Consider the following 23817-nt stretch of genomic DNA (forward strand, 5'->3'; position numbering starts at 1 on the left):
AAAAACAAAAAACAAACAAAAAAGCCACTGAAATCTGCCCAAACCACTAGCGTGGCTTCTTCCTGCTCAGCCTCTAGGCAAAATGTCACCTGGCATTTTCAGAGGCTTCCCTCAGTTTCAGGCCATGGGCAGTAGTTGGCCAACTCTGAAATCTGATTTCCAAACTGGAGGAGCCGCACAGAGCTGTGCCCCGTTGCCTGCCCTCATCTTGCTCCGTACTCTGCCAGACTGGTCAGCAGCAAACACACACCTCTGTTGAGTGGCCATAATTATTTCAAAATCCCCCCTCAGTGCATCCCTGAAGCTCCTACCACCCTTTTGCTGTGCACATCACAGAGCCTGAGGGCACTTTAACGATGCCAATGGGTGCTCGCCCCAGCAGATGCAGCACGAAGTTGCTGTGCTGCAGTTTTACCCCCTCACTGCAAGACTTCATCTCCAAGCTCGCACCGACCCTGTGGGAAAGCAAATTTTACTTTAACCCTTTCCAAATGAGCTGAAAAGTCTTGCATTGAAGTAACCCACCACCCTGTGGCCCAGCTGGAAAAGCCCTTTGGTCGCTCCCAGGGTTTGTGCAAGTCCCCATGCCGGAGGAAGGGCAGCGCATGGAAACCCATGTGCCAAGAACCTCCTCGGCCGGGGCCTGTCAGGGCATTTCAGATGATTTGTTGGAGTGTTACACAAAGAGGAAAACATCCGAGACTCGCAGCGGACTGCATGACTCACCATCGCCCGGGGAGGAAGGGCTCCATCGCTGCTTATGCAAGTGCCGGCAGCTGCTGGGGCTGTGTTAGCCCCTGGTGGGAGCGCTCTGTCCCAGCAAAACCCACCCATTTTAGGGCACGGTCTTGGCGCTGGGGGAAACGCAGCTTGCAGGCCCTCAGAGAAGGAGCAGCAGCTCAGCTTTCTGCTGGCCCAGCCTCGGGAATGGCGAAGCTGTGCCACGGTTGCCCTGCTGTGGACACCCAAACTGGGTGTGGGGGAAGGTGCTCCCCTGGCTGGACCCAGGAGAGGAGGAGGTGTCTGGATAGGGGATTTGCAGGGTCGGGGCAGAGGATGTCACCCGGGCTAGGAAAGTCTGGGTATGGGAAAAGCTCTGGAATGCTTGGCAAGGAGAAGGATTGTGGATTTTTTTTTCCCCCTGCAAAGTCCTGGTTTCTTACCATCTGGATTGCTGCCTTCAGGAGAGCAGGCATGAAGACGGTCACCAGAGTGACACCCTCTCACTCAGTGCAGCTGGTAAAGAAGGAGCCAGAAAGCAGTCAGGGCAGAGCTGGGCAAAGCTCTGGAGAATAGTCTGTTCTTCCCTGCACAAGAGAGGGCAGAGCAAGAGGCTGGAGGGGGCCATTACACCCACATTTGCAGTCCGTGGGGCAGTGTCCTCTCTCTCAACTTGCCCCATCCCTGCCTGACCCCATCCCCACCAGGGCAGCTGGGTTTCAGGAGATCATGGGTTTGATGGGACCCCCCAAAACAGGGTGGCAGCAGCCCCACTCCTCTGCCAGCTGCAGAGCTGAGGTTCAGGCAGCCATGAAGCCCAGAGGAAAGCTGCATCAGTCCCCATGCCCCCATGCAAAGGGGAAGGGGCTGCCCAGGTATTCAGGGAAGCTGCCCCACACACCACTCTGTACCATGCCAAGCAGCTCCGGGGTGTCTCATCCCCCTAGATGGAGGAGACCCCTTGCCCAGATGGGTCCCTGTCCCTCCACACATGCTCTGGCTCTGTGAGCACCGACAGAGCCAGGCCCAGGCAGGAAGGCAGAGCTATGGTCACCCAGCCCAGGAGGCCTCCCCAGAGGTCCTGCAGGCATCTGTTTGTGGGACATGGGGAAAAGCAGGACAAGGTGGACCAGCAGCTCGCTGAGTCCCCACGCTGGGTACAAGGACGCAGGCAGCAATTCCCCCAGTCCTACCATAGCATTTGTGCTCCTGCTCAGGCAGGAGGGGGTGACAGGCCTCCCTCTCACCAGCTACACGTGGCCCCCCCAGACTGCCCACCCGTCCCCCTGCGTGGCTGGTGGCTGACGTCAGGCAGCAGATGCATCCTGTGCCCAGCAGGCTGGAGTGGGGGTGGCATCGGCGGGCGCCTGCAAATATCACGGCTGCTGACGGCGCTGGTTATTCTTAGCACCCTGCAGAGGCACAGGGGGGTCTGCCTGGCAGCATGGCAGGGAACCGGCGGGCTCCCCTGGAACAGATGGCCCAGCAACATAAACCAGCTCCCTCCAAGGCACCAGTGGGGAAGGGATGGGGAAAATGGCACGGCCAGATTGTGCCCAGAGCCCTGCCTGGCACTGACTCAGCTGCAACAGGCATCTGCAAGGAGAGGGGGTGGCTCTGGAGACACCCTGAGATCAGGACAGGGTGTAATCTCCTCTCCCAGAACCCCCCCCAGGGAAGGTTGCCCCAAAGTGTGCATTGGGAAGATAGGCTGCGGCTGCAGGACCTGCAGCTCACAGCTCCCACACACACGGCACACGGCTTCGGTCCCCCTGCAGAGAGAGAGAAGTGAGCCGCTCAGCCCACGGCTGGCACAGATCTGGCTGAGTCCAGGTGCCTCCACGGCCTCACACTTTTCCCCCCTGCTCTCCTTCCCAGCCCATCACCCCCTCCAGCCTGGTGAGGGCTGCAGGAGAAGCAAGGGCAGGGCTGAGATCCCCAAACTGAGCCAGGAGCAGAGCACCCCACACTTCATCCAGGGGAAGGGAATCCTGTTTAGAGCTGAGAGAGCAACACGGAGCCTCTCTGCATGCAGTGCACCGGCCTGAGCCATCCCCTGCTCTCCAAGTCTGCACCAGCCCTGGATGAGTCCCCACTCCCTCTGGTTTATCAGCCTGTGCCGGCCATGACTTGGGGCTGGCAGTGCCTCTGCCTGGGTGCGGGGTGCAGGCTGCCTCGCCTGGGGTGCAGAGCAGCCGGGTGCCCTTGAGAAAAGCAGGGGTGCAGAGCTGCAGGCAGAAATCAGCACTGTCCCACTCCTGAGAACAGCAGGACGCAAAAAGGCCAGAGCTAAACATAGGAAACCTACTTTTCAGCTGTCGCCGCCAACAGCAGGGCTGGATGCCTGCTCCCGGCTGATAGCCTCGTCCCATCACGTGGCTCCCAGATCTGGGGCTTGAGGGAGCCCATCGTGGCTTGCAACGCTGGCAAACGAGAATGTGGCAGCCCACGACATGTGCTGGTTGTGGATAAGGAGCGAAGAGCTGATGGCCGGGGAGTAGCAGGGCTGGTGTGGGGCAGCCCTTCCCATGGCAAGCGGCACGGCCTGGGGGTTGCCCCGAGCAGCAGCCCCCGGGCTTGCTGGAGGGGTGGCGGGCCAGGAGCCGCAGCCTAAGGGCAGAAGGAGCCTGCAGGAGCCGGCGACCTGCAGCCCGGGTTCCTTCCAGGAGGAGGAGGGAGGTGATGCGGCCGTGCCCAGCCCGGCACGTCAAGGCCGCCGGGGACGGGCGGGAGCCCCGGGCCTTGGGCACAGCGCAGGGCAGAGCCGGGGGGGCTGGAGGGGCGGAAAGGGGTGCCAGCCCTGGGCGCAGGCAGGGCGACGTGTCCTACCCCCTGTGCCCACGGGATGGCAGCAGCCTCCCGCGGCTCCTGCTGCCCCCCCCACGCCCCCACCCCCCCGCCCCACAGAGGCCGGTGTGGGGCACAGCTCTGCCCGGGGCTGCAGCCCAGCAGTACGGCGGGGTCACCAGGCAGGACCCCTCTCCCCAGGTTACGAGGGCCGTTATCCGGCCAGAGGGATGGAAGAAAAGAAAGCTCAGTGCCCTCTTGCTCCCGTGGGCCCTGGCAGCAGTGGGGTGACCCAGGGATCCCACCACGAGCAGTGGGGTCACCCAGGGAACCTTGCCAGCCCCGCTGCCAGGCTGTGCCGATGCTGCTGGCCCACCCTGAGTGGAGCAGATTGGCAAGGCTCAGCTTCCCTTCCCTCCCGTGGGGCTCAGCCCCTTGACAACCACTGGAAGGGGTGAGGAAGCACCTCAAAAACAGCCCTTGGCATCCACAGGTGTCACAGAGAGAGGGGACATCCCTCCTGCAGGAATTTGCCTTGTTCCAGCATCACCCCAGGGCTGTCAGCAGCCCCACCCCACGCCTAGACCCCCTGTTAGTGCCATCTTCGCTGGCAGGGCCAAATCCTGGCTTGTCCCCAGGACTGCTGGATTGACACAAAAAGAAAAGCGCTGTCAGGACGTCTCCTTGGCCACTGTTACAGCTGTTTATCTGTGGCAGACATTGTCTTGTGCCTTCCTTGGTTACTAATGGACTGGAAAGTACTTCATCCTCATGTGATGCAAATGCATCTTCCTCCTTCTTGCCAAATAGGGAACAGAAATGTTTATTGAACACTTCTGCCTTTTCTTCAGTGACATTAGCTGCCCTATGAACATCTCATGTGAGCGCCGCTCTGCTGCCAGAATCCCTGCTGTCCGGGTGCTTTTGGTGGTTTTGCTCTGCCGGATTTTGACCTGGTTTATCTCTTATCAATTCTGTGCACTTCTGACCCGCTGCTGTCCTCTGATTGCTGCTTTCTACAACTCTATCAATCCGTTTGCAACCCTTCTGTATAGGCTTCCTCCTGCTGCCTCCATTTCCCCTCCTGCCCACGGTGGGCTTTTTAAAAGCCTGGCCACCCCTTCCCTGGGGCAGTTCTGCTGCCTCTCAGATCCTTGGCCAACCCTTTTTCAGCAGCTCCCAGTCGTTTTGTCCAGATGTTTTCCTCCCCGAAGGGGTGAGGGATCTGCCAGCTGGCTTGGAGGGTTCATTGACCGATGGTGATGGCAGCCCAGCCCAGCTTCCACCCCGCATGCGGTCCACCCTCTCTCACCCTGTTTCTCCATGTGCTTCTCAGCTGGGAGCTCGGCCTCCTCCCATCCTCGCCCTGGGGGTCACAGCCCAGCCATCCCCACATCTCTGACAGTTTTGTCCTGTGTCCCAGCAGCATCAGAGCACCACGATGTGCCCCAACTGCTCTTCACCAGCCCACAGAGATCAGTACAGCTCACTGGTGGGAGAGATGTTCCCAGTGGGATGCAGGAGCTCCATGGAAATCACTTTTAACCCCTCTGAAGAAATCTCAGTTTCCACTTACGTACCCCCCGAGCTCCCAGCACCCTGCAGGCAAGTCAATATTTCTCCCCACGTCCTTGGCCACCCCGGCTCTACACACACATGCTCCACCTGTGCCTTTTTTTAGCTCTGAGTCAAGTGGCTCCCAGCCACAGTGGCGGTGCCGGGTCACCCCAGGCTTTTCTGCCATCCTGGGGGCTTTTCCTTCCCTTCTCCCTCTTTTCTGCCTCTGCTCTGGAGCCACGGGGGCTTTTGCGCGCCCCTGCCAAAACCTCGGGGGTGATGCCGCGGGCACGCTCCAGCCTCCCTGAGCCCCTCCGCTCCCTCCCCAGGAGTCACAGAGCGGGGACGGGGTGGTCTCCGTCAGCGGGGCAGCACCGTGACCCCTTGCCACCCCCTGCCACCTCCTCCGGGCCACCTCGACCCGCCGGGTTGGGGGGGGCCGCGCACCCCACCCCGAGGGCCCGCTGCTGGCTCTGGGCTGCCCCGGGGGGTGGCGGTGGGGGGGGCAAAAAGCACCTCGGGGATCCACGCGTGGGGGCAGGACCGGCCGGGGGGCGGGGCGGGGTGCGGCGGCGGCGGGCGGCCCGTGCGCTCGGGGCCGCCGTTACCAATCAGCGCGGCGGCGGCGGCGGGGCGGGCGGCCGGGCCGGGCGGGGCGGGCGGCGGAGCCGGGGCGGGCGGGCGCGGCGCTGGGCAGGCGGGCGCGTCCTGCCGCCGCTCGCCCTCCAGCGGCCCCGGGAGCGGCCCCGGTTGCGCCGCCGTGGCAACGCGCGGGGGGATCCCGGGATGTCCTCGTCGCCCGTGGAGGAGTGCCGGTCGCCCGTGGGGCTGGACTGCTGTAGCTGCTGCCTGGACTTGGCCAACCGGAGCGGGCTGGAGGAGGGGGCCGGGGGTGAGAACAACAACCTGGGCAGCCCCACCGTCAGCAGCTTCCGGCAGCTGCAGGAGCAGCTGGTCCGCAAGAACCTCAACACCGACAAGCTGAGCTCCATCATGCGCCAGGACTCGCTGGAGCCCGTCGTGCGGGACCCCTGCTACCTCTTCAACCAGGGCATCTGCAACAGGAACATCGACCAGACCCTGCTCTCCATCCTCCTGCTCTTCCACAGGTGGGTGTCACCGACGGGTGCCGAGGGGGGCTGCCCCGTGTGCTGGCTGCGCCCGGAGCTGGACCCGGGCTGGCTGCGTGCTCGGGAGCTGGTAGCTGGCAGGATGGGCGTGAGACGTGGGGCCTGCAGGGGCAGGCAGGGCAGGGAGACCCGTATGACCCTGGACAGGGGGACCCATATGATCCTGGAGCCGGGTAGAGTGGCAGTGTTGGGGGTTTCTAGATGGGGAGGAAGAAGCACGAGCGGCCGCGCGTGGCAGGGAGCCCAGTCCACCCGCCATGGGTGGTGCCAACCCAGTCCCTGGGTGCAGGTCTGGGTGGCTCTGCCCGGTGATGGCCAGCAGTGTCCCTCTGGTGGTGCGCTGTGTCTGCCCGGGCAGTGACAACAGCCTCCAGCTGTGTGTCTTGGCCCCTGGACTCTGTGTTCATCTCCCTGGCTACATCTTGACTGCACAGACGTTGCCTGCTGGGGCATGGACAGTGTCCTTTTAGTCCTGCGTGGAGAGGGGCAGCTTGTCACTTAGGAAACAGCAGTGCTGCCAAGAAAGCCACCTTTAGAGTTAGTGAAAAACTGGGTAGGGAGCCCAAGAGTCCTGCTGCCAGGTCCTGCTGTCAGCAGCTTCCCTGTCTCTCCCTGGAGCAAACTGAGTGGAGACAGATTTGGCCTGGGTGGTATTTCCCATCCCTGGAAAGTGTTTCTGCCCTGACCGAGCTGTTCCCTCTGGGTTCAGAGCAGGCTGCTCTGGGACAGGGCTGCCAGCGCCCAAGCAGCAGGACATGCTCGGGACTGGTCCCATCCACTTGCCAGAGGGCTGGGCTTTACCCTGCCAAGGCTGGCACAGGCAGCAGCGCGGGGTCCCTCTCTGCTCCCCTGCTCTGGCACTGCGGGTGGAGGAGACTGAACGGGGGGGGTCCCCGGGGCTGCCACCCCGCAGGGTCCCCGGCCCTGATGCGGGGGTCCCCAGGGGCGGGGAGGGGACAGAGCTGTCTCAGGTCCTGCACTGGTGCCTCCGGCTCTGCCTTGGGGCTGGCCCTGGTGTCCAGCCACCCTGGAGGGCCGGTGAGATAACGGGGAGCAGCCTGGGCTGTGGGCTGGCAGGCCTGGGACTCTCCAGCCTGGCCTTGGGAAAGCTGAGCTGCACCAGGGGGTACCGCAGGGTGGTGGCACTCAGAGCTGCCTGTGGCTTCAGCAGGTGGGACACATTCCCCCCTCCCAGGGCTGAGGGGACATGTGGCCCATTGGTGCATATATGACAGGCATTTGCGTGACTGTCAGGGCAGGCAGTGGATCTGGGGCTCGTTCTTCTGCCATAGGTGGGGTAGAGTGCAGGTGGGGTGCGTGGCAGCACCCACAACTTTGCAGACACCTCGCCATTCCCTCCCCTCCCTGCATGCACATGCACCTGTAGGCGTGCTCCTGGGCTGTGCACAGGCGTGCAAGCCACCCTTTGCTCCCCTCGACCGGCACGGGGAGGCGGGTGGGCTCACACGTGGCTGCCCCACGCATGCGAGCCACCCGGGCGATGCGCACACGCCTCCTCACCCCAGCCAGCGTCTCACGCTGAGCAGGCTGCTCCCTCCGAGCCCTCCTCAGCGAAGACACTCTTCCTGCACTTACATAACGCCGAGCTGCCGCTCAGGTGGGAAAGGAGGAGCTGGGACACCCGCCAAGGCACCCGGCACCCGTCCCAGGCTCCCGGCTGCGTGGCGAGCAGCGAACCCACCCAGCTGGGAGGGAAACAGGAGCAAGAGATTTCCCTTCGCTCCGGGAGGCTGCAGCCAGTTGGCATCATGGGTGGAGAGGGGAAGCAAGACGCCGTCCCCAGTGCAGGCTGCCGGGGCTGGGTGGCGGAGCCAAGCATCCGGGCTGCTTGCCTGGGGAGGCGGTGACAGTGCCCGTGGGTGAGAGGCAGGCGATGTGGGCACAGCTTGCTGCTTTCGCACTCATCCCTGCTGGAGCAGGACCCACGGTGCTCCTGGTGAGCATCGGTCCTCTGCTGAGGTAGAGAGCAAGCAGAGGTGCCAGGAGACCGGGGTTTCTTCCCATTTGTGCCCTTTGGTGGCCCTTGCTGCAGTGCCCAAGCCTGTCCTCTGTGCCCTGGTGTGTGTTGTGTCCCGAGAGCCTCTGGTCACTCCCTTTTATGACAGGCTGTGCTATAGCATGGTGTCCCTCCATCACACCCTGCTTCCAGGCATCCTACTGCCAGCCTGGTCTGGAGACTGCTTGGGTGATCCCCCTTTGCCCCTGGGTGGCATGGCATGTAGGAGCTGGGGGGCACGGCCCCAGGCACTGGAGGCAGGTGTGCCCACACCTGTGTTTGCTGTTGTTTTGCTGCAGCCTGAACTTTCTCCTCCTGGGGAATGAGCCAAGATACCCAAGAGGTGATAGCATACAGAGCAGGGGATTGTGGGTGCCAGAGGAACACCCCGATAACAGGCCTGATAAAGGCACTCTTGCTGCTGGGACTGAGGAATCGGAGCAGGTTTGTGCCCCTTGTTTTAGCTGATGTGCTCCTACACTGGCACAGGAGGAGGGGGAAGTCACATGGATGCACATGCTTGTGCGTGGCCGAAGTCCAGCCCACAGCGCAGGAGGACCAGGCAACTGCATCTGTACTCTTGAGTCTGGCTCTGGGGCTGCTGAAGACAGTTCATCCCATGCTGGATCAAGCCCTGGGCTCTGCAAGTCAAGGTCAGATCAGTGCTGAGTGGTCCCTGCCAGGCTCTCCATGGTCTTTGCTCGCTGCAGGGATGCTGTGCAGGATGCACAAGGTAGGGATGTTCTGGACCAATTGTCTACAGGGCTGATGCTCTTGCAGGAAACCTTCCTGCTCAGGGAGTGCATGGGATCCTGTTCAAACAGGGCTTCTCCCCTCTGTGCCCTCACATGAGGCTTTATGAACTGCTTTCCAAGGAGACCTGGGCAGTGCCAAGGGGCCAAGCTCACATGGAAGCATCAGGCATAGGGAGGGCAGGCACCACCATGCTGGCTAGGTGACCTATCTCAGCATGGTGGGCAGAAAAGTCTCCACCATCCCTCCACAATGTCAACATTACCCCGAGATTGCTCATCCAAGACCCAGGCGCGAGCCTGACCAAGCGTGGGCCAGGGAGAGCAGCCCTGTGACTACGTGGCACCTTTCCCAGGGCCGGGGGGGCTGAGGGGAGCCAGCGGCGTGGGAGGGGGTCAGCACTGCTGGGGGAGAGCAGCACCCTCCCGGGTGCATACTGGCATGTATTCAAGCAGGGCCCTGCCTGGCTCTGGGGTGGGGAGAAGAGATATGTGCCAACCTGCTCGCCCACATCGACCAGCCTGTGCCAGGTCTCCTTTCCTTGCCCAGCCTCTCCTGGGTAAGATCTGGCAGCCTGGCCAGCCTGTGCCCCATCCTGCTCCAGGCAGCCAGGGGATATCTCTGCCCAGCCAGACCCTTTCTGGGTGCCTTGGGACCTACTGCTCCCCCAAACAGGGTGGGCAATGACCCACCCTTTGGTCTGAGCCATGAAAGGGGCTGGGGGACACCTTCCCCCAGGTCCTGGGCAAGCCAAGGGAATTTCAGGGGAGGCAGGGGAGCTCTGTGCTGCACCAAGAAGCTGGGAGAAGGATGGATCAGCGTGGGAGAAGCCAGGCAGCACCACCTTTCCCAGCATAAGGTCAGACCAGCGAGCAGGAGCTGCCCAGGCAGCGGTGCCAGGGTGGCATCTGTGGCACGGCACCATTTGTTCCCGTCTGTCGGGTGTCACTTTGCAGCAGCGATGCAGGAGGAGGAGACAGAGCCAGGGCGTAAAGGGCATCCCAGGGCGGTGGGGCTGGGGAGCGCATTCCTGCCGGCCGAGTGGGCTGGAGCAACAAGGAGGCATTGACGGGGAGAGGGGCCGTGCGGGAGCACGTGTGAGCGTGAGAGAGGTGTGGGTGTGAGACCGGAGAGCCGTCCCGCTGGCCACTCTGCCCTCCCCAGCCCCATGGGGCAGGTCTGCCCAGGGAGGGGGCTGGGAGAGCCACCCTTCCCACTTGGGACTGGTGCACCGGGTATTTGTTTGCTTTGCTCTCGTGGGACACAGCTGCACGTGGCCTGACCCGTGTCTTGTAGCATGGTTTGCCGAGCCCTGCAGACCGCTGAGATGCTGGAGAGCTTTCATTTTAGCAGCAATGTACTTGTACTCCAGGGAATAGCTGACCTTGGCAAGCCCAAATCCTCCCACCGCCTGGAAGATGCCAGTCAGCCAGTGTGCTGTGCCCACCTTGGTTTCCATCATGGGCATCCTGCCACCCTGGGACCCCCGCCCCATGACCCAGCAGGCTTCAAGGCGATGTCCCTGTAGGCCAGACATTCAGGGGCTCCTGGCCAGGGAAGCCCAGCAGCACTGGGCTCAGCCATGGCACACCGTGCTTGGCACAGCTTGCTAGGGCTGACAGCAGTCTGCACCACACCATGCACAGTGCTCATCCCCGTCTGCTTCTGCAACACCCAGCTCCCTACAGCAAGGAGGTTCCCCAACATGCCCTGGGAGCACAGGAGAGCCCTGCTCAGCCCCTCCAGACCTTCAGGATGAAACCATTTGCCCACGAGGCTATGGCCAAGGGGGCCTGGCACAGCTGAGCCAAAGTCTAGTGATGCCAACACCAGCTGCACAGAAACCTGTCACCTCATCCTTCTGTGGATGCTCAGGTGCTGCCTGTCTGCCAGGGCACGCACCCAGTTCTGAGCAGGCGATGTGTAGGTGTCCCAAGGGCAGACAGGGACAGGCAGCACAGACCCCTGGGAAAATGCTGGCTAGGATTTATTTCAAGCTTTGAACTTTAGGTGTGGAAGAAGTTGGAGCTGAAGCAGGCTGGAGGGGTCTGCCCTGGTCCCAGCATCATGCCCACCTGCTTCCAGACCCATGCTTCCCCCTTCCCTGGTGACATGTGGCCTGATCCAGTGCTGAGACCAGTACTGCTGAGCTCGGCTGTGAGTTGGGGCTGGAGCTGGCCCACAGGGGAAGACTTTTACAGCGCGGCCAGCATCTCGGCTCCCACCAGTCACATAGCACGGACATGGGTGCTGTGGGCAATGCCTTTGCAGGCACGCTGTGCCCTTGGTGAGCTTCTCTGTGCTGGGACTCAACACCACCTCCCTGGCCACGTCCCAGCACAGAGGGGGTTAAAGCCAGCCCTGTACTTTGGGGGAGCACTGCGACCTGCGTGGGACTGAGATATTCTGGACACTTGTCAGCAGATCCTGGCAGCTGTGTGCGTGCACGGGGACTGTGACCGCAGCACTGTCAGGTGACTGTCAAGGGGAGAGGGGTCCAGGTGGATCCTGCACTTGGGAAGCAACTGAGACCCTGTTTACAGAAGGCAGAGGATATCCCAGGGTGTCTGACAGGGGAGGTAGGGCTGGAGAGCTGTTAAAGGCTGCAACCTGTCCCAAAGCCATGCTTTGCCATTGAGTTCCAAGTTATATTTATCCAGGTGCCACACATTGCTGGCTTTGGGACAGGAGTTCGTCATCCTCTGTCTCTGTGCTTAGTTATATATATATTTGAGGGGCTTGTGCTGCAGAATTACTCTGGTGGCAGAGCAGAAGCCCTGGGCCCCTCCCTGCCCTGCTGACCCCCTGGCCCTTGGGTTAGGGTGTTATCCAGTCCATGCCACTACTTGCCTGCGACTCCCCTGGGGACATGGTGGCCAATGCCACAGGACAGGACAAGACATCCCCGTGGTCCCAAGTGAAACCATCCCATTGATCCCCCCGTGGCACTGGGCAGGACTACTTCAGGCTGTTTGGAGGCAGGGGACAGTCTTGGGTCGTCCCTAAGGGTTGGCACGACCCAGGTGAAGGCTGGCAGCCGAGGCCAGGCACACAGAGAGCCACAGCAGCACTACAGGTACGCATCCTACCAGTAGCTCATTGTTTTTCATGTTATTGTTCTGAAATGTCAGTGAGGGAAGGGTTTTAACGAAGCGTCCCTGGTTTGAAATGCCCGGGATTCTTTGTAAAGGCCAGGCAGGGTATTAATAACCAGCTCTGCTGAAACTGCACAGCCCCAGCGTGCGTCCTTGCCTGACCTCCTGCGGGGCGGCTGGCTCACGCGCCAGCGGAGCTCGGCTTCTCTCCCTCCCGCTCCTGACCCTCACCAGGTTGTGTCTGGCCGGGCTTCTCACCCCCCTTCTGGGTCCAGCCGGCCGGCCCTGGGGAAGGGACGTGGAAGGGCTGCTGGGGCCCCTCGGAGCATCCCCATTGGGCCAGGCAAGAGAGCGCAAAGCACATGCACCTTTGAAAGGGGAAGGTGAGGATTCAAGGGTTTCCTTGAACATGGGTTAGTCTGGGCTGGAAGAGTAGTTTTTGGTTGCACCGGGTGCTGACGTGCTGCTCTCTTGCAGCTTCCCAGCCTCTGTCCTGTCATTATATAACGAGCTGCCTTCCAATTAGCGAGCCAGGCACTCCCGCACGCCGCAGGGCAGCAGCTGCCAACACTGAGTGTGGCTCCGGAGCGCCCGCTCCTGCCTGCAAAGTGGCCTGGGATTTCTTTCGACAGATGCCAGAGGCCCTGTCTTGGGGTTCCTCCCTCAGGCTGGGGATCTCCAGAAAAGCCATCTTTGCACCAGTGAGGGGCTTGGGGAGGGCAGAGCCCAGGCTGGTAGCCCCCTGCCCACTGCACACTTTGGGGTTTAAGGCCACCACGTTGCCCTGGTGCTGGGGGGGTCCTTTCAGCATCACGACCACCTCTGCTCTCTCCCCAGTTCCCTGAAAACAGACAAGAGAAGGGCAGCCAAAATCTGGGGACAATCCATTTGGGACTGTCCAACATGATACAGTGGGCCACAAAACAAGGACAGGCCTGAAGTTCACAGCCTGGGCTGGCAGGAGACCTGCAGGGCAGGGCATGGCTAACCAAGGGAGGTGATAATGTGGAGTTCAGTTACAGGACTCCACCCCACAGTGCCTGTGGGTGTGAAATGCTTGCTCTGCGGACAGATTTATGGATGAAAACTCTGCTGAGGGTTCAGTCTGCCCATCCTCCCTGCAGCTGGGCATCCCTGACTCACGGGAGACCGGGAGTGTGGCTGGGGGTTGGCTGTGTTCCCTCCACACACAGCCAGGCATGATGTTAGTGGGAACGCCATGGGTTTTTTTGCTAGGCTGTGCCATACCTGACACCCTCCCTCGGCATGCTGCAGCTGTGGGACCCTGCACAGGCTGGGTGGGAGCAGCAGCCTGGTGAGGATTGCTGCACGGCCGCTGGCAGGGCGCCTGCTGGGGCAGCCCAAGCTTTGCAGGCAGCAGCGTGGGGCTGGAGTCGACAAACGCAGGCAAGGCGGGAGGTTGGGCTGTGTGGTCCAGGGCTGGTAATAAGCATATCAGCCCTTTTTCCTCTTCCCCTCCTACCCCAGCATGCCTGGGGAAGCTATGGCTTTGGGGGCTTTCTATGTACAGCATCGCAGGGAAGGCTCTGCCAGAGCCCGGTCGTTTCTGACCTCCCCTCCTCACACTGCTGCTGGGGGGCAGCTGCTACTGGGGTGCACTGGGTGGGGGCACAGGAGGAAGAAGGGGGGCCAGTGACAAAGTTAGAGAAAGAAAAATTGCAGCTCTCAGCAGGCCGGCTCTGGGGTGTACACTTGCATGCCAGAAAAAACAGAACTGGGAGTACAGCCAAGTACCTTTATCAGAGGAAGCAGGCAGCCCAACAGCTGGACATGGGAGCCTGCCAGGGCTCCCTCCACCCGCCCCACGCTGCCTCCAGCCCAACAGGTTGGAGGAGTCCGTGTGCCCCAATCCCTGCCTGTGCCCCGCTGCCCGATGGGGGGGGGGGTTGCCATGTCCCCTGCCTGCAGCCCATGGGAGTTTGCCCTGCCTCTGTCAGTGGTGAAGGGAGGGGAGGACAGGTTCCCCATCAGCCTTCCCTGATTGCAAACCCTCCCTGGGCTTCCCCGGCATTGAAGAGGCCGTTACTGTCCCATTGCTCTGGTGTCCCCTAGCCTTAGTACTGGGACTAGGTCTAGCAAGGCCAGCAGCACTGGCTGTGCAGTCAGGGGCTTGCATACCTGCCTGAGCATTTACAGATGCACCCAGGAGGGGTTGCCATATGCTCTGAAGTAGCACATGCCCTGATTTATGAGCCTTGGGGCTCTGGTGGGCATGAACCAAGTCCCCATGTCACAGGACTTTTGGTTGTGTGGGGCTGCCACAGGGCCTGCGCAGCCCCTGGAAGGCACTGGGCTGAGCCGGGGATAGTGCCAAGTCTGCAGTAAACAGCTTAGCCAGGACATCTTCAGGATGAGGAAACCAAGAGCTGGCCAACTGGTGTGCTCTGGCAGCTCTGGCCCCGCAGCCCTGGGGACTGGCAGAGCAGCCCCACGCCAGCAGTGCAGGGCAGGCAGGCGCTGTTTGGGATGCTGGGAGTGGGACTGCCGAGGGGGCAGCAGATGACCGAGCTGCCTGCTTGTCCATGGGCAGCCCCCTGGCATTATTTCTTCCTCCTCAGCACCAGGATAGGGCTGCGGGGCAAGACTGGGGGCTCCACAGAGCTGTCCCACACCCAGCCCTTCCCGCCATGGGCTCCCACAAGCCCCAGCCATTGCCAATGTCCCCAGCCACCCCTCCTTCAGCTTCTGCAGGGCACGGCTGGCTCTGGTGCTGGCATCCCCAGTCCCCTTGGCCAGCACAGACACGGCTGCAGGATTTCAGGCTGTGAAAGGCAGAATTTTCTTATCTGCATGTTTGCAAGTAGTGGCTTTTCCTCTCCCGCTCTGCTCTGACCCTTTGAGCTGGAAATCTGGCTCTGTGGAGCAGCCTGGGCAGCTTTGGCTCTGAGCCTTTCCCGTATTGCTCTCCAGTGTCTCCGAGGCTAGGCAATAAACATTTCCCACGCCTCAGACACTCTGAAGGGCCTTCCTCCCATTGAACTGAATCCTTGGGAGAAAACAAGCCAGGAATGCTGCCACGGAGCAGCGAGAATGGCCTGGAGCTGGGGGAGAGCAGAGGCTGAGGAGCCAGGACTGCCCCTGCACCGGCCGTTCCTCCAGCACTCACCAGCAGCTGACGGGGCAAGGGCATCCTTTGGCGTGTGGCAGTGCAGTGCCTGGCACTGGTTCAACGCAGGAGGCTGAGTGCGATAGCACATCTCAGCCGTGGGGCCATGGCCATGTCCCCTGACCCACAACACACCGCAGGTGTGGGCTGCCAGGGGGTGAGAGATGATCCCAGCATCCCGCTCCCTGTCGTCCCTTGCTCCAGCCAGGCTCAGCCCTGCAGTGGCTGCAGCCCGGCAGTGTTCGTGCCTCTGCGTCCTGTTGCAGAGGAGGGGATTGTCACTAAATGTCACCTGGCGATTGGGGCTGGCATCTCCCCGGCTGCGGCTCAAGCTGTGTGTGGGCTGGCTGAGGGCTTGCTAGCAGCTTTGGGGTAGTCTGCAGGGCCATTTCTGGGGGTGACACCATCTCTCCTAGCTGCTTGATGACAGCCACGGGTTATTTTTTTCCCCCAGAGAGAGCAACAATTCGTGTCACAATTACACTGTATAGCGGCTGCTGTTATTGTTCCCAAAATAACCACAGGCACGAGCTGAGGCCTTGCCTGATGAACCTCCCATAGCTGCACACATGAGGCAAGAGCTGCCGTGCTTCTGCCCCAGGGATGGAGCTCACACCACTGGCCCCTCTTGCCCAGCCTGCTCCAAGGCGCCCATCACCATGGCCTCTGGTGCCGTAGGGTATCAGTGAGTCCGTGGCCCCCTGCTCTTAAGGAAGAGCAAGGAGGGATGTTGCCCACCCAGCTCTGCAGCTGCCAGGCCCCGGAGGAGCAGGAAGGGGGCAGTGGGAGAGGAAGTGGATCCCAGCAGCCCTGCTGGAGTGGGGCCAGCAGCCCGGCATGGCTGTCGGCCGGGGCCACAGGGGGCTGGGAAAGGGCCCCCCACTGCTTGAGGTGCAGCTGGAGCCCCATGCAGGACTCTGCTGCTATGGGAGGCGTTTAGACAGCCCGCAGGGGTTCCCGTGGAGATCCCTGGGGAGAGCTGAGCACAAACCAGGGGTCCAGCAGAGCTGCGAGCTGCTGCTCCCACCCCTGCGATGCCAGTTGGGCTGCAATGGAGCCACACTGTGCGTTGCGGGTGTCTCTCCCCTGCACAAGGGGACAACTGAGCTGCTCTGTGTGTGCATGCACGGGTGTGCGTCAGCATCAGCTGTGAGTCAGGGCAACGTGTGCGTGGGGGGGTATTTGCAGGGCACATGCGGGATGCATCGGCACGCATGCAGGAGGGGGCTTGTTTGTAGAATGTACATGCACAAGTGTGCAGCATGCAGGATGTGTGGGTGCATTCAAGATGTGCACCTGTGTGCAGGGTGCATGCCCCTGCGGGCTAGAAAATGCACATGGGCATGCAAGGGGCGTGTATGTGTCTGTGCGGGTGTGCCTGTGCGTGCAGGATGTGCATGTGCACGCAGGACTCACACGTGTGTGCATGAATGTATGGGCGGCAAGGTGTGCCTGTGTTTGTGTGCACCCAGCCACGCATGCAGGGGTGTCTGCAGCAGAAGCCACATCCCCCGAGTGGGTGTGCAGGCGAGGGGCTGCAGGGGGGTGGGCTGCATCCCTGCGGAGGCTGTGCCAGGAGGAGGTGCCAGCCCCCCTGCCCAGCATGACCTGTCCCCATCAGAGCAGGCTGCCTTGGCATTCCTCCTTCATTAAGTGCTGGGAAGGAAACAGCAGAGCCTTCTGCACTTCCATCCCTAAAAAGCATCCCTCCCCTGGGGGTCTCATGGAGGGGGGCAACATCCTTCCCAGCCTCACAGCCAGGACCCCGCGCCCCAAGCAGTGGTGGCTGTGATGAGGGCTGTGCACGGCTGGGAAAGACCCCAGGAAGGGCAGCAGGGGAGTCAGCGACTTACTTTGTTTATTTTTGCAATAGTCCCAGCTCCATGGGAAAAATATTGGAGGTGGCAGAGCTGAAGCGATTTCCTCCTGAAGCACTATGCTGCTGTGCTTCCCCACTTTGCTCCAGCAGTGCGGAAATTGCCGGCTTTTCTCCAGCCCTTAGTGCTCAAGCACTGCATAGGGAAGGGACAGCGCAGGTCCCCAGGACCCCAAAGCCACGGGGCAAAGGCCACGAACCAGGCTTCGGTCTGCCTTGGTCCCTGGCACTAATAATTTAGGGCTTTCCTTTGGGAAGGGGGCTGGGCCAGGTCTGGGGGTGCCATAGCATGGGAGATGGGGAGGTGGGGAAACTGAGGTACAGCTGCCAGGACTTGGAGCAGACTGGGGTCTGCTCATCCTATCTCTCTGCTGCTGCCCGCCTCTCTGCAGGAGACAGGAGGTGGTACAAGTGGTGCCACACACAACCGTGGGAGAGAAAATGCTTCCCCCCTTCTCTCCTGCCCTCTTCACAGTGAGACAGGCAACTTCCCTGAGCTGTGATGGGAAACCGAGTCATGGGACCCTCGGCGTGGGTGGCCTGAGCTTGTCCTGGCTGAGGGGACAGAGCTGTACCCCGTGTCCTGGGGGCTGCCACCCTGCCCAGCACCAGCCACCCTTGAGGACAAGCGCACACAGAGCGCCTTTCATCTGCCCGTGGAGGGGGGCAGCCGCCCGCTCCCCGCTTGGCACCCGCGTGGCTCGGGGTGGCACACTGGTCCACCGGCCCCTGAAAGGGCCGATTGAGCGTGGCTGAGGTCATCCGCCCAGCATGTTTACCCCGTGCCCGCAGCCCCGGGATGCAGCCGGCACCCAGGCTGTCCCTGCCACCCGGCGGGCCGGGGGGACGCGGCTGCGGGCAGAGCCGGCAGCACTGCCAGGGAGCAGAGGGGCTGGAGCAGGGTCGCAGGCACCGGCATGGCCTTCCAGCCGCCGTACTCCCCGAGCCTCTTCAGGAGGAGGGACTGGTGAGTAGGGCCTGGCCACGGGCAGGGTGGGGGGACACCCGCCAGCCCTGGGGCTGGGGGCGACAAACCCCTGCCTGCTCTCCACAGCATCAGCCCCTGCCCAGTGGCTTTTCATGGCCCAGGCTGGTGTTGGCATGGGGGGGATGTGCATCATCCCCCCTGCAGAGAGAGGGATGAACGGGTCCCACATGTGCCACCCCCTGGGGAGAAGCTCCCCTTCCATGCCCAATCCCCCCCACTGGGGAGAAGGTACTTTCTCTCATCCCCACATCAATCCTGTGTGCTTGGGGCACCTGCACATGCCTGGCCGTGGTTCAGGAGTCCCACGCAGGGTGCCTGTGTCCTTTGCCACTCAGGACATCGTGGTGCTCATCCTGCCCTGGGAGGCAGGGGTACAGTTTTCTGGGGAGCAGGTTTCCTTTTCTGATGGGGAAATGCCACTCCACCCACCCTCAGCCCTTTCCCCGAGGAAGGGGCATGGCAGCACACCCGCCAGCTGGGCTCCTCGGGCTGCTCCCCATGCTGGCACCCACCAGCCAGGTGCTGGGCGCCTTCAGCACCCCGTGTATCAGGGGATTTGGGGTCCTCTGTAGCATCTCTGGGGTGCACGCCCCCCTGCCAGCACTAATGGTTTCTCAAGTGCTGCGCCATGGCGTGGGCTCTCCCACAGAGTCTCGTTCAGCATCAGCCCCCACCCTGGTTTGCACAGGACAAGCCTCGAAGGGTCGGTGGCAGCGGGGTGATCACCCGGGTGCTGAGCAAAGTCCCACCAGGTCCAGGTCCAGAGGGCAGAGATAAACCCCGGAGCTGGCGGGGCAGCCCAGGGAGAGCAGCCAAGTGGAGGCGGGGGGCCATCACCCATGGCGGGCAGAGCCCCCCCGGCCCCCCTCATGTTGCTGGGAGCGTTTGGGGGGCCCCCGGAGGAGACGCGCTCGCTCCGTGTGCAAGTCGCTCTGTTGCGCGGTGGCGGACCTGGCGTGACCCTGGTGCTTGCACACGCGTGGGCACACGCAGGACCCGCTCCGCGCAACACAGCGCGCAGCCGGCCCCCGGCTGTGCACCCCCCCAGCATCCCCTTTCCCCCAGCATCCCCGGGCACCCCAAGCTCCCTCCGCCTGGGTCGGGGCGCTGCCCCGGGCAGGATCAGGCCCGACTGCAGTGCCGGCCCTGGCCGCGGGGCGGCGGCCCCCCCCGGCCGCAGCGCGGCCCCGGCTCCCATCGAGGGGGGGGGGGACGGCCGAGGCTATGCAAGGGCGGGGCCAGCGCCTGGACCCGGGCTTGTTTTGCACCTCGGGGTTTGTTTTGCACGCCGGTTTTGTTTTTCACTCCCGTTTTCTTTTCGGAGTCCGGTTTTGTCATGCACACGCCCGTGTTGTTTTTCCACCCCCGTTTCTGGTTTGCGCTCCCGGTTTCGCTTTGCATGCCCGTGGCCTCCTCTTTTCCTTCTGCACCCCCCCCTCCCCTTTGCAGCTGCGGCCGGCCCGGCTGTGCGGGTTTCCTACTTTTCCCAGTCCCTCAAGCAGGTCCCGTCCCCCCCCGAACCCCCATCCCGGTTCTAAGAGGGGAGCGCAGGAAGGGGGTGCCGAGGCGTGTGTGCTGCAGAGAAATGTGGGGTGGAGGGATGGGTGCTAGTGGGTGCCAGGGGCAGAGGGGGTGCCAGGACTCCGGTTGCAGAAGGCGAGGGGTGCAGGAGTGGGTGCACAGATGAAGGGGTGCAGAGTCTCGAGGACACAGTGCTGGGGAGGGCCTGCACTGGAAGGGGGCCGTGCTGTGCTGGGGTGTAACTGGGAGGCGCCGAGGTGGGGTGCAGGGGTGCTGTTCCGGGGCTGCAGGGGTGCCGTGGCGGGGTGCAGGGGTGCCGTTCCGGGGCTGCAGGGGTGCCGTGGCGGGGTGCAGGGCGCATCAGCGGGGCAGCGCCGGGCGCGGCGCTGTGGAGCCCCGGGCGGGCCCGGCCCCGCTGGCACCGCCCGACGGGGCGGACGCCGCCGGTATAAAGAGGGGGGTGGTGAGGGGGGGAGCTGTAGAGCGTTCTGCTGCTTTTCGTCTCGCCTCGTCGCTCTCTGCAGCCGTAGCCATGAGCACTGGCATGTACCAGTCCCCCATGGAGGTGGCTGTCTACCAGCTCCACAACTTCTCCATCTCTTTTTTCTCCTCACTGCTCGGGGGGGACGTGGTCTCCGTGAAGCTCGATAACAGGTAGGGGCAGCCCCGGTACTGGCCCCGGGGGACCCAGCTGCATTGCTCCTGCTGAAGCGGGGGGGTTCACATGCACCGTTCCTCTGGAGTGGGGGGGACGGGGGACGGCTCGGTGCATTGATCCTCAGTGAGTGCATTGCAGGCTGGGGGGGGGGGTGTCCTCGCTGCATGGATCCCCGGGGAAGGGGGGTGCTCGGGGGCTCGCTGCTAACGTCCTGCCTCTCCGCTCTCTTCCAGCGCCTCCGGAGCCAGCGTGGTGGCCATCGACAACAAGATCGAGCAGGCAATGGTGAGCCGCAGAGCTGCTCCCCCCGCACACTTTGCTCCGTGACACCCCCCGCGGTTGTTCTTGCTTGGAGAAAAGGGGGGGGGGGGGGGCGTCCCCAGTCCCGGGTGGGTGCTCTGCCCGGAGAGGGGGTCCCCACTCCCCAGCCTGTTGCTGGGCAGAGCAGCTCCTTTGTCTGCCTGCCGCAGCTGGCTGAGCTCATTGGCTCCGGCAGCGCCGCAGTGCGCAGGGAGCCTGCCGAGGGGGGGCACCCGGGAAGGACCCTCCGGGGTTGGGAGGGTGACCAAGCCAGGTCCCATGGGTGATAGGGGGCTGCAGCCTGTTGAACCCCCAAGGTGAGGGAGGGGACTGGGGAGTGCCGCCGGAGGCAGCAAGTCCAGGGAGATGGGGAACCTGAGGGGATGCTACGGGTGCTGCCCAGGGGGGCTGCAGTGGGCGAGCACTGAGCCCTGGCCAGGGTGCCAAGGGTGGGGAGGGGGAGCCTTTGGGAAAAGCCTTTGCGGCACTTTGCGAGTGGCTGGGGGCATTAGTTGGTGGGGCAGGGTGAGAGCAACGCCCGAGGGAGTAACCTTTGAGTGATCAATCTTTTCGGTCTTTTTCAGGATCTTGTGAAAAATCACCTGATGTATGCTGTGCGGGAGGAGGTGGAGGTCCTGAAAGAGCAAATCAAAGAACTGTTGGAGAAAAACTCCCAGCTGGAGCGTGAAAACAGCCTCCTGAAGACCCTTGCCAGCCCTGAGCAGCTGGAGAAGTTCCAGTCCCGGCTCCCCGCAGAAGTCCTGAGCCCGGAGGAGCAGAGCCCTGGGGCGGCTGCCCCGGCTCAGCACTCAGGGGGCTCTGCGGTGTAAGGTGGCTCTGTCCTCGGGGTGGGCAGAGCCACAGAACTCTTTCTACTTAATCTCCTGCAAAATCGTTTCCGCCTTCATCTCACACGAAGGACTGCCAGACCCCGGCGCTGAGCCGTGCCCCCCCCGGGCAACCCTGGCCAGCTAGCAGAGCCAGTGGCTGTCTCCTGCACGAGGATGCTCTTCTGCGAGGGAGACGCGGGCAGCTGACCCCTCCCCATCCAACCACCCACCGTGTACCAGGAGTAAAATCTGTGGCCTGCCTGTCCCAGGTTCTGCTGAAACCTGGGCATCCGCAACACCCTGGCAGTGCCAGGCAGCCTTTGGCACTTTAATGGGAATCCACAGTTGGAAGGAATACACGCCGAGTCCTGTGCCTTTGCTGCACTGTGCAGGGGGGGTGTGTCTCTTTCTGGCAAAGCCTGACGTTGGAGGAAGACCGTTGTTTAGTGAGCGATGCAGATTTGTCCTGCTAGCCACCCAGGAGCATGCTGGAACCCAAATCTGACTCTGAGCAGCACCAGTGGTGGCAGTTGCGATGTAGTGCATGGCTGTACGCACATCAGTGTGGGGATTACAAGGAAAAACAAGCTTGTTTTATTAGTTTGGGCATCTTCTGTAGCTGTATCTATGTATAAACACACGCATGAGCGGTGCCCATGAGGCTGTGGGGTGCCCTGCTCTGGGCTAGCCGTGCCCATCTGTACAGCTGGGGGATTCGAGGCAAGACTGGAATGGTGAGCAGCTGTAACTGGGTGGCCAGTGCTGCAAGCAGTACAGAGGGGATGGATTCACCCCTCTCTGGCATCCACCACGACAGAGCCATGCAGCAGCACTGGGAGGATCTGGACTGACTGCTGGGCAGAGCCATGACAGGGGCTGCGCTCCAGCCTGCTGGGTTGGGGGGAGCCGGCCCGTGCTCCTGGGCTCCCCACCTTCCCTGGCCAGCAATCTGGGAAGTGACGGGACGTCCATTTTGACGTCGGAAGCGGTGACACAGTTGTGTAAATCTAGGTAGAAATGGCAATAAACTTTACTTTTTATATAAACCTGTGCCCCAAGCTGTGTGTCTGTGGCTGGGAAGGGGGAAGTGGTGGGGGACTGGAGGGGGACTGGGGATTTCTGGGGAAGGGGAACGGGCTGGGGCTTGCTGGGATGAGACTGGTGAGGATACAGTTCTGCAGACCTACGGGGGACTGGTGCAGCTCCTCAGGAGGGAAAGCCTGGCAGCTCCCCCACCCTTGGGTGGGGGTCAGTCCCTCCTGAACTACCCTGGATTTTTGGAGATGTGAGCAGGCACCCCTTTCCCAAGGGGCTGGGTGTGTGGAGGTAAACGTAGCCTGAACCTACAGGTCTCTGTCCTCTGTGTCATGCCTATGACCCAGGGGTGTGTGCTGGACAGGCTGGGGGGGCCAAGCAGGATGGAGACTTCAAGCTGTGTGGAGCTGTGTGTACCCGCAGCCCAGCTCTGCTCTTCCCCAGGTGTTTCTGTTCTGCTGCTTCTCACTGACATCGTGTTGGGTTTTTTTTGAACCATCTTGAAACAAGGTGTGAGGGTCAGAGGATGGGTCAGCTGGATTGAACAGGGCTGGATGGGGGCAGAGGGTGCACCAACCCTATCCTTAGGGTGCAGCCAGCCTTGGATTCAACTCCATGGGGTAGGTGGGAGAAGGGAAGAAAAAAAACCCACACAAGGTTCCATCTTTGGGGATGCTGGTAGCTATGACATTGGGGTGGGGGTTAAAGGCTGATAGGTACCAGGAGAACCCGGAGGTGTGTGAGCAGAGCCCCAGGCTGGCAGGATGTTTGAAGCTGGGTGCAGTATCCTCTCCTGGGGTTTTAAACCTTGGACATGACTCCTGGGCCAGCTGAAGACATCCCCAGCCCAGTGAAGGGGGCCAGCAGTGTCCCAGGCCTGGGGGAGCTGGTAGGTGGGCATACCCCCGCTGCCAGCAGCACTACTTTGCACTGATTATTTCTCTGCTGAAGTGAGGGCGACTTAGCCCCAGCCGGGTGTGAGTCATGGCAGAGCTGGGGAGCTGCAGACGGTTGGCTCCCTGGAAACGCCGAGTAAACAGCAAAACACAGGCCACAGGGGCTCCAAACCGTTACAGGGTGCTTGTCACCTCCCTGTGCTATCTGTCCCAGGGCTGGGACCCAACCGCAGCCTCTTGCAAGCAGCCCTGCAGATACTCTAGTATAAGGGTTTGGTGTGCACACATGTGTGCTTTGGGTGTGTGAGTGCCACTTGTGTGCTTGCTTTCCCTGGTGGGTGCATGCATGTGCAGACAGGTTCAGGGACCCCCATACTACTTATATACACATCCCTTGCACACACAGGCACTGCAGAAAGCTGTGGAGCACACGCAGAGCACCCACCCCCACCCCCCCACCCCCCCAGTGCTGCCCATCTCTTGGGTGGTATAGCATCTCCAGGAAGGGCTGTTTCCCAGAACTGTTG

At 62.1% G+C, this 23817-nt stretch overlaps 1 protein-coding gene across 2 annotated transcripts; it reads left to right on the top strand.

The window, feature by feature from the left end:
• The first annotated feature begins 5728 nt into the window (after window positions 1-5728).
• TSC22D3 (TSC22 domain family member 3) lies at window positions 5729-22405 on the top strand. Of its 2 annotated transcripts, none has more exons than XM_074915168.1 (3): window positions 5729-6173; window positions 20463-20514; window positions 21114-22405. In XM_074915168.1, exons 1-3 carry the CDS (start codon window positions 5851-5853, stop codon window positions 21357-21359), a joined length of 621 nt encoding a protein of 206 aa, XP_074771269.1. In that variant the 5' UTR covers window positions 5729-5850; the 3' UTR covers window positions 21360-22405. The 2 variants fall into 2 exon arrangements, with proteins under 2 accessions (XP_074771269.1, XP_074771271.1); XM_074915170.1 differs by lacking the exon at window positions 5729-6173 and adding an exon at window positions 20035-20225.
• The last annotated feature ends 1412 nt before the right edge of the window (window positions 22406-23817 follow it).

Source organism: Athene noctua, chromosome 11, assembly GCF_965140245.1.
Source record: "Athene noctua chromosome 11, bAthNoc1.hap1.1, whole genome shotgun sequence".
NCBI classification, from domain to species: domain Eukaryota; kingdom Metazoa; phylum Chordata; class Aves; order Strigiformes; family Strigidae; genus Athene; species Athene noctua.

Coding starts and splice junctions, on each gene's coding strand:
- TSC22D3 (XM_074915168.1), top strand. CDS start 5,851: ATGTCCTCGTCGCCCGTGGAGGAGTGCCGGTCGCCCGTGGGGCTGGAC. Junction 6,174..20,462: donor ATCCTCCTGCTCTTCCACAG/GTGGGTGTCACC, acceptor GCTCTCTTCCAG/CGCCTCCGGAGCCAGCGTGG. Junction 20,515..21,113: donor ACAAGATCGAGCAGGCAATG/GTGAGCCGCAGA, acceptor GGTCTTTTTCAG/GATCTTGTGAAAAATCACCT.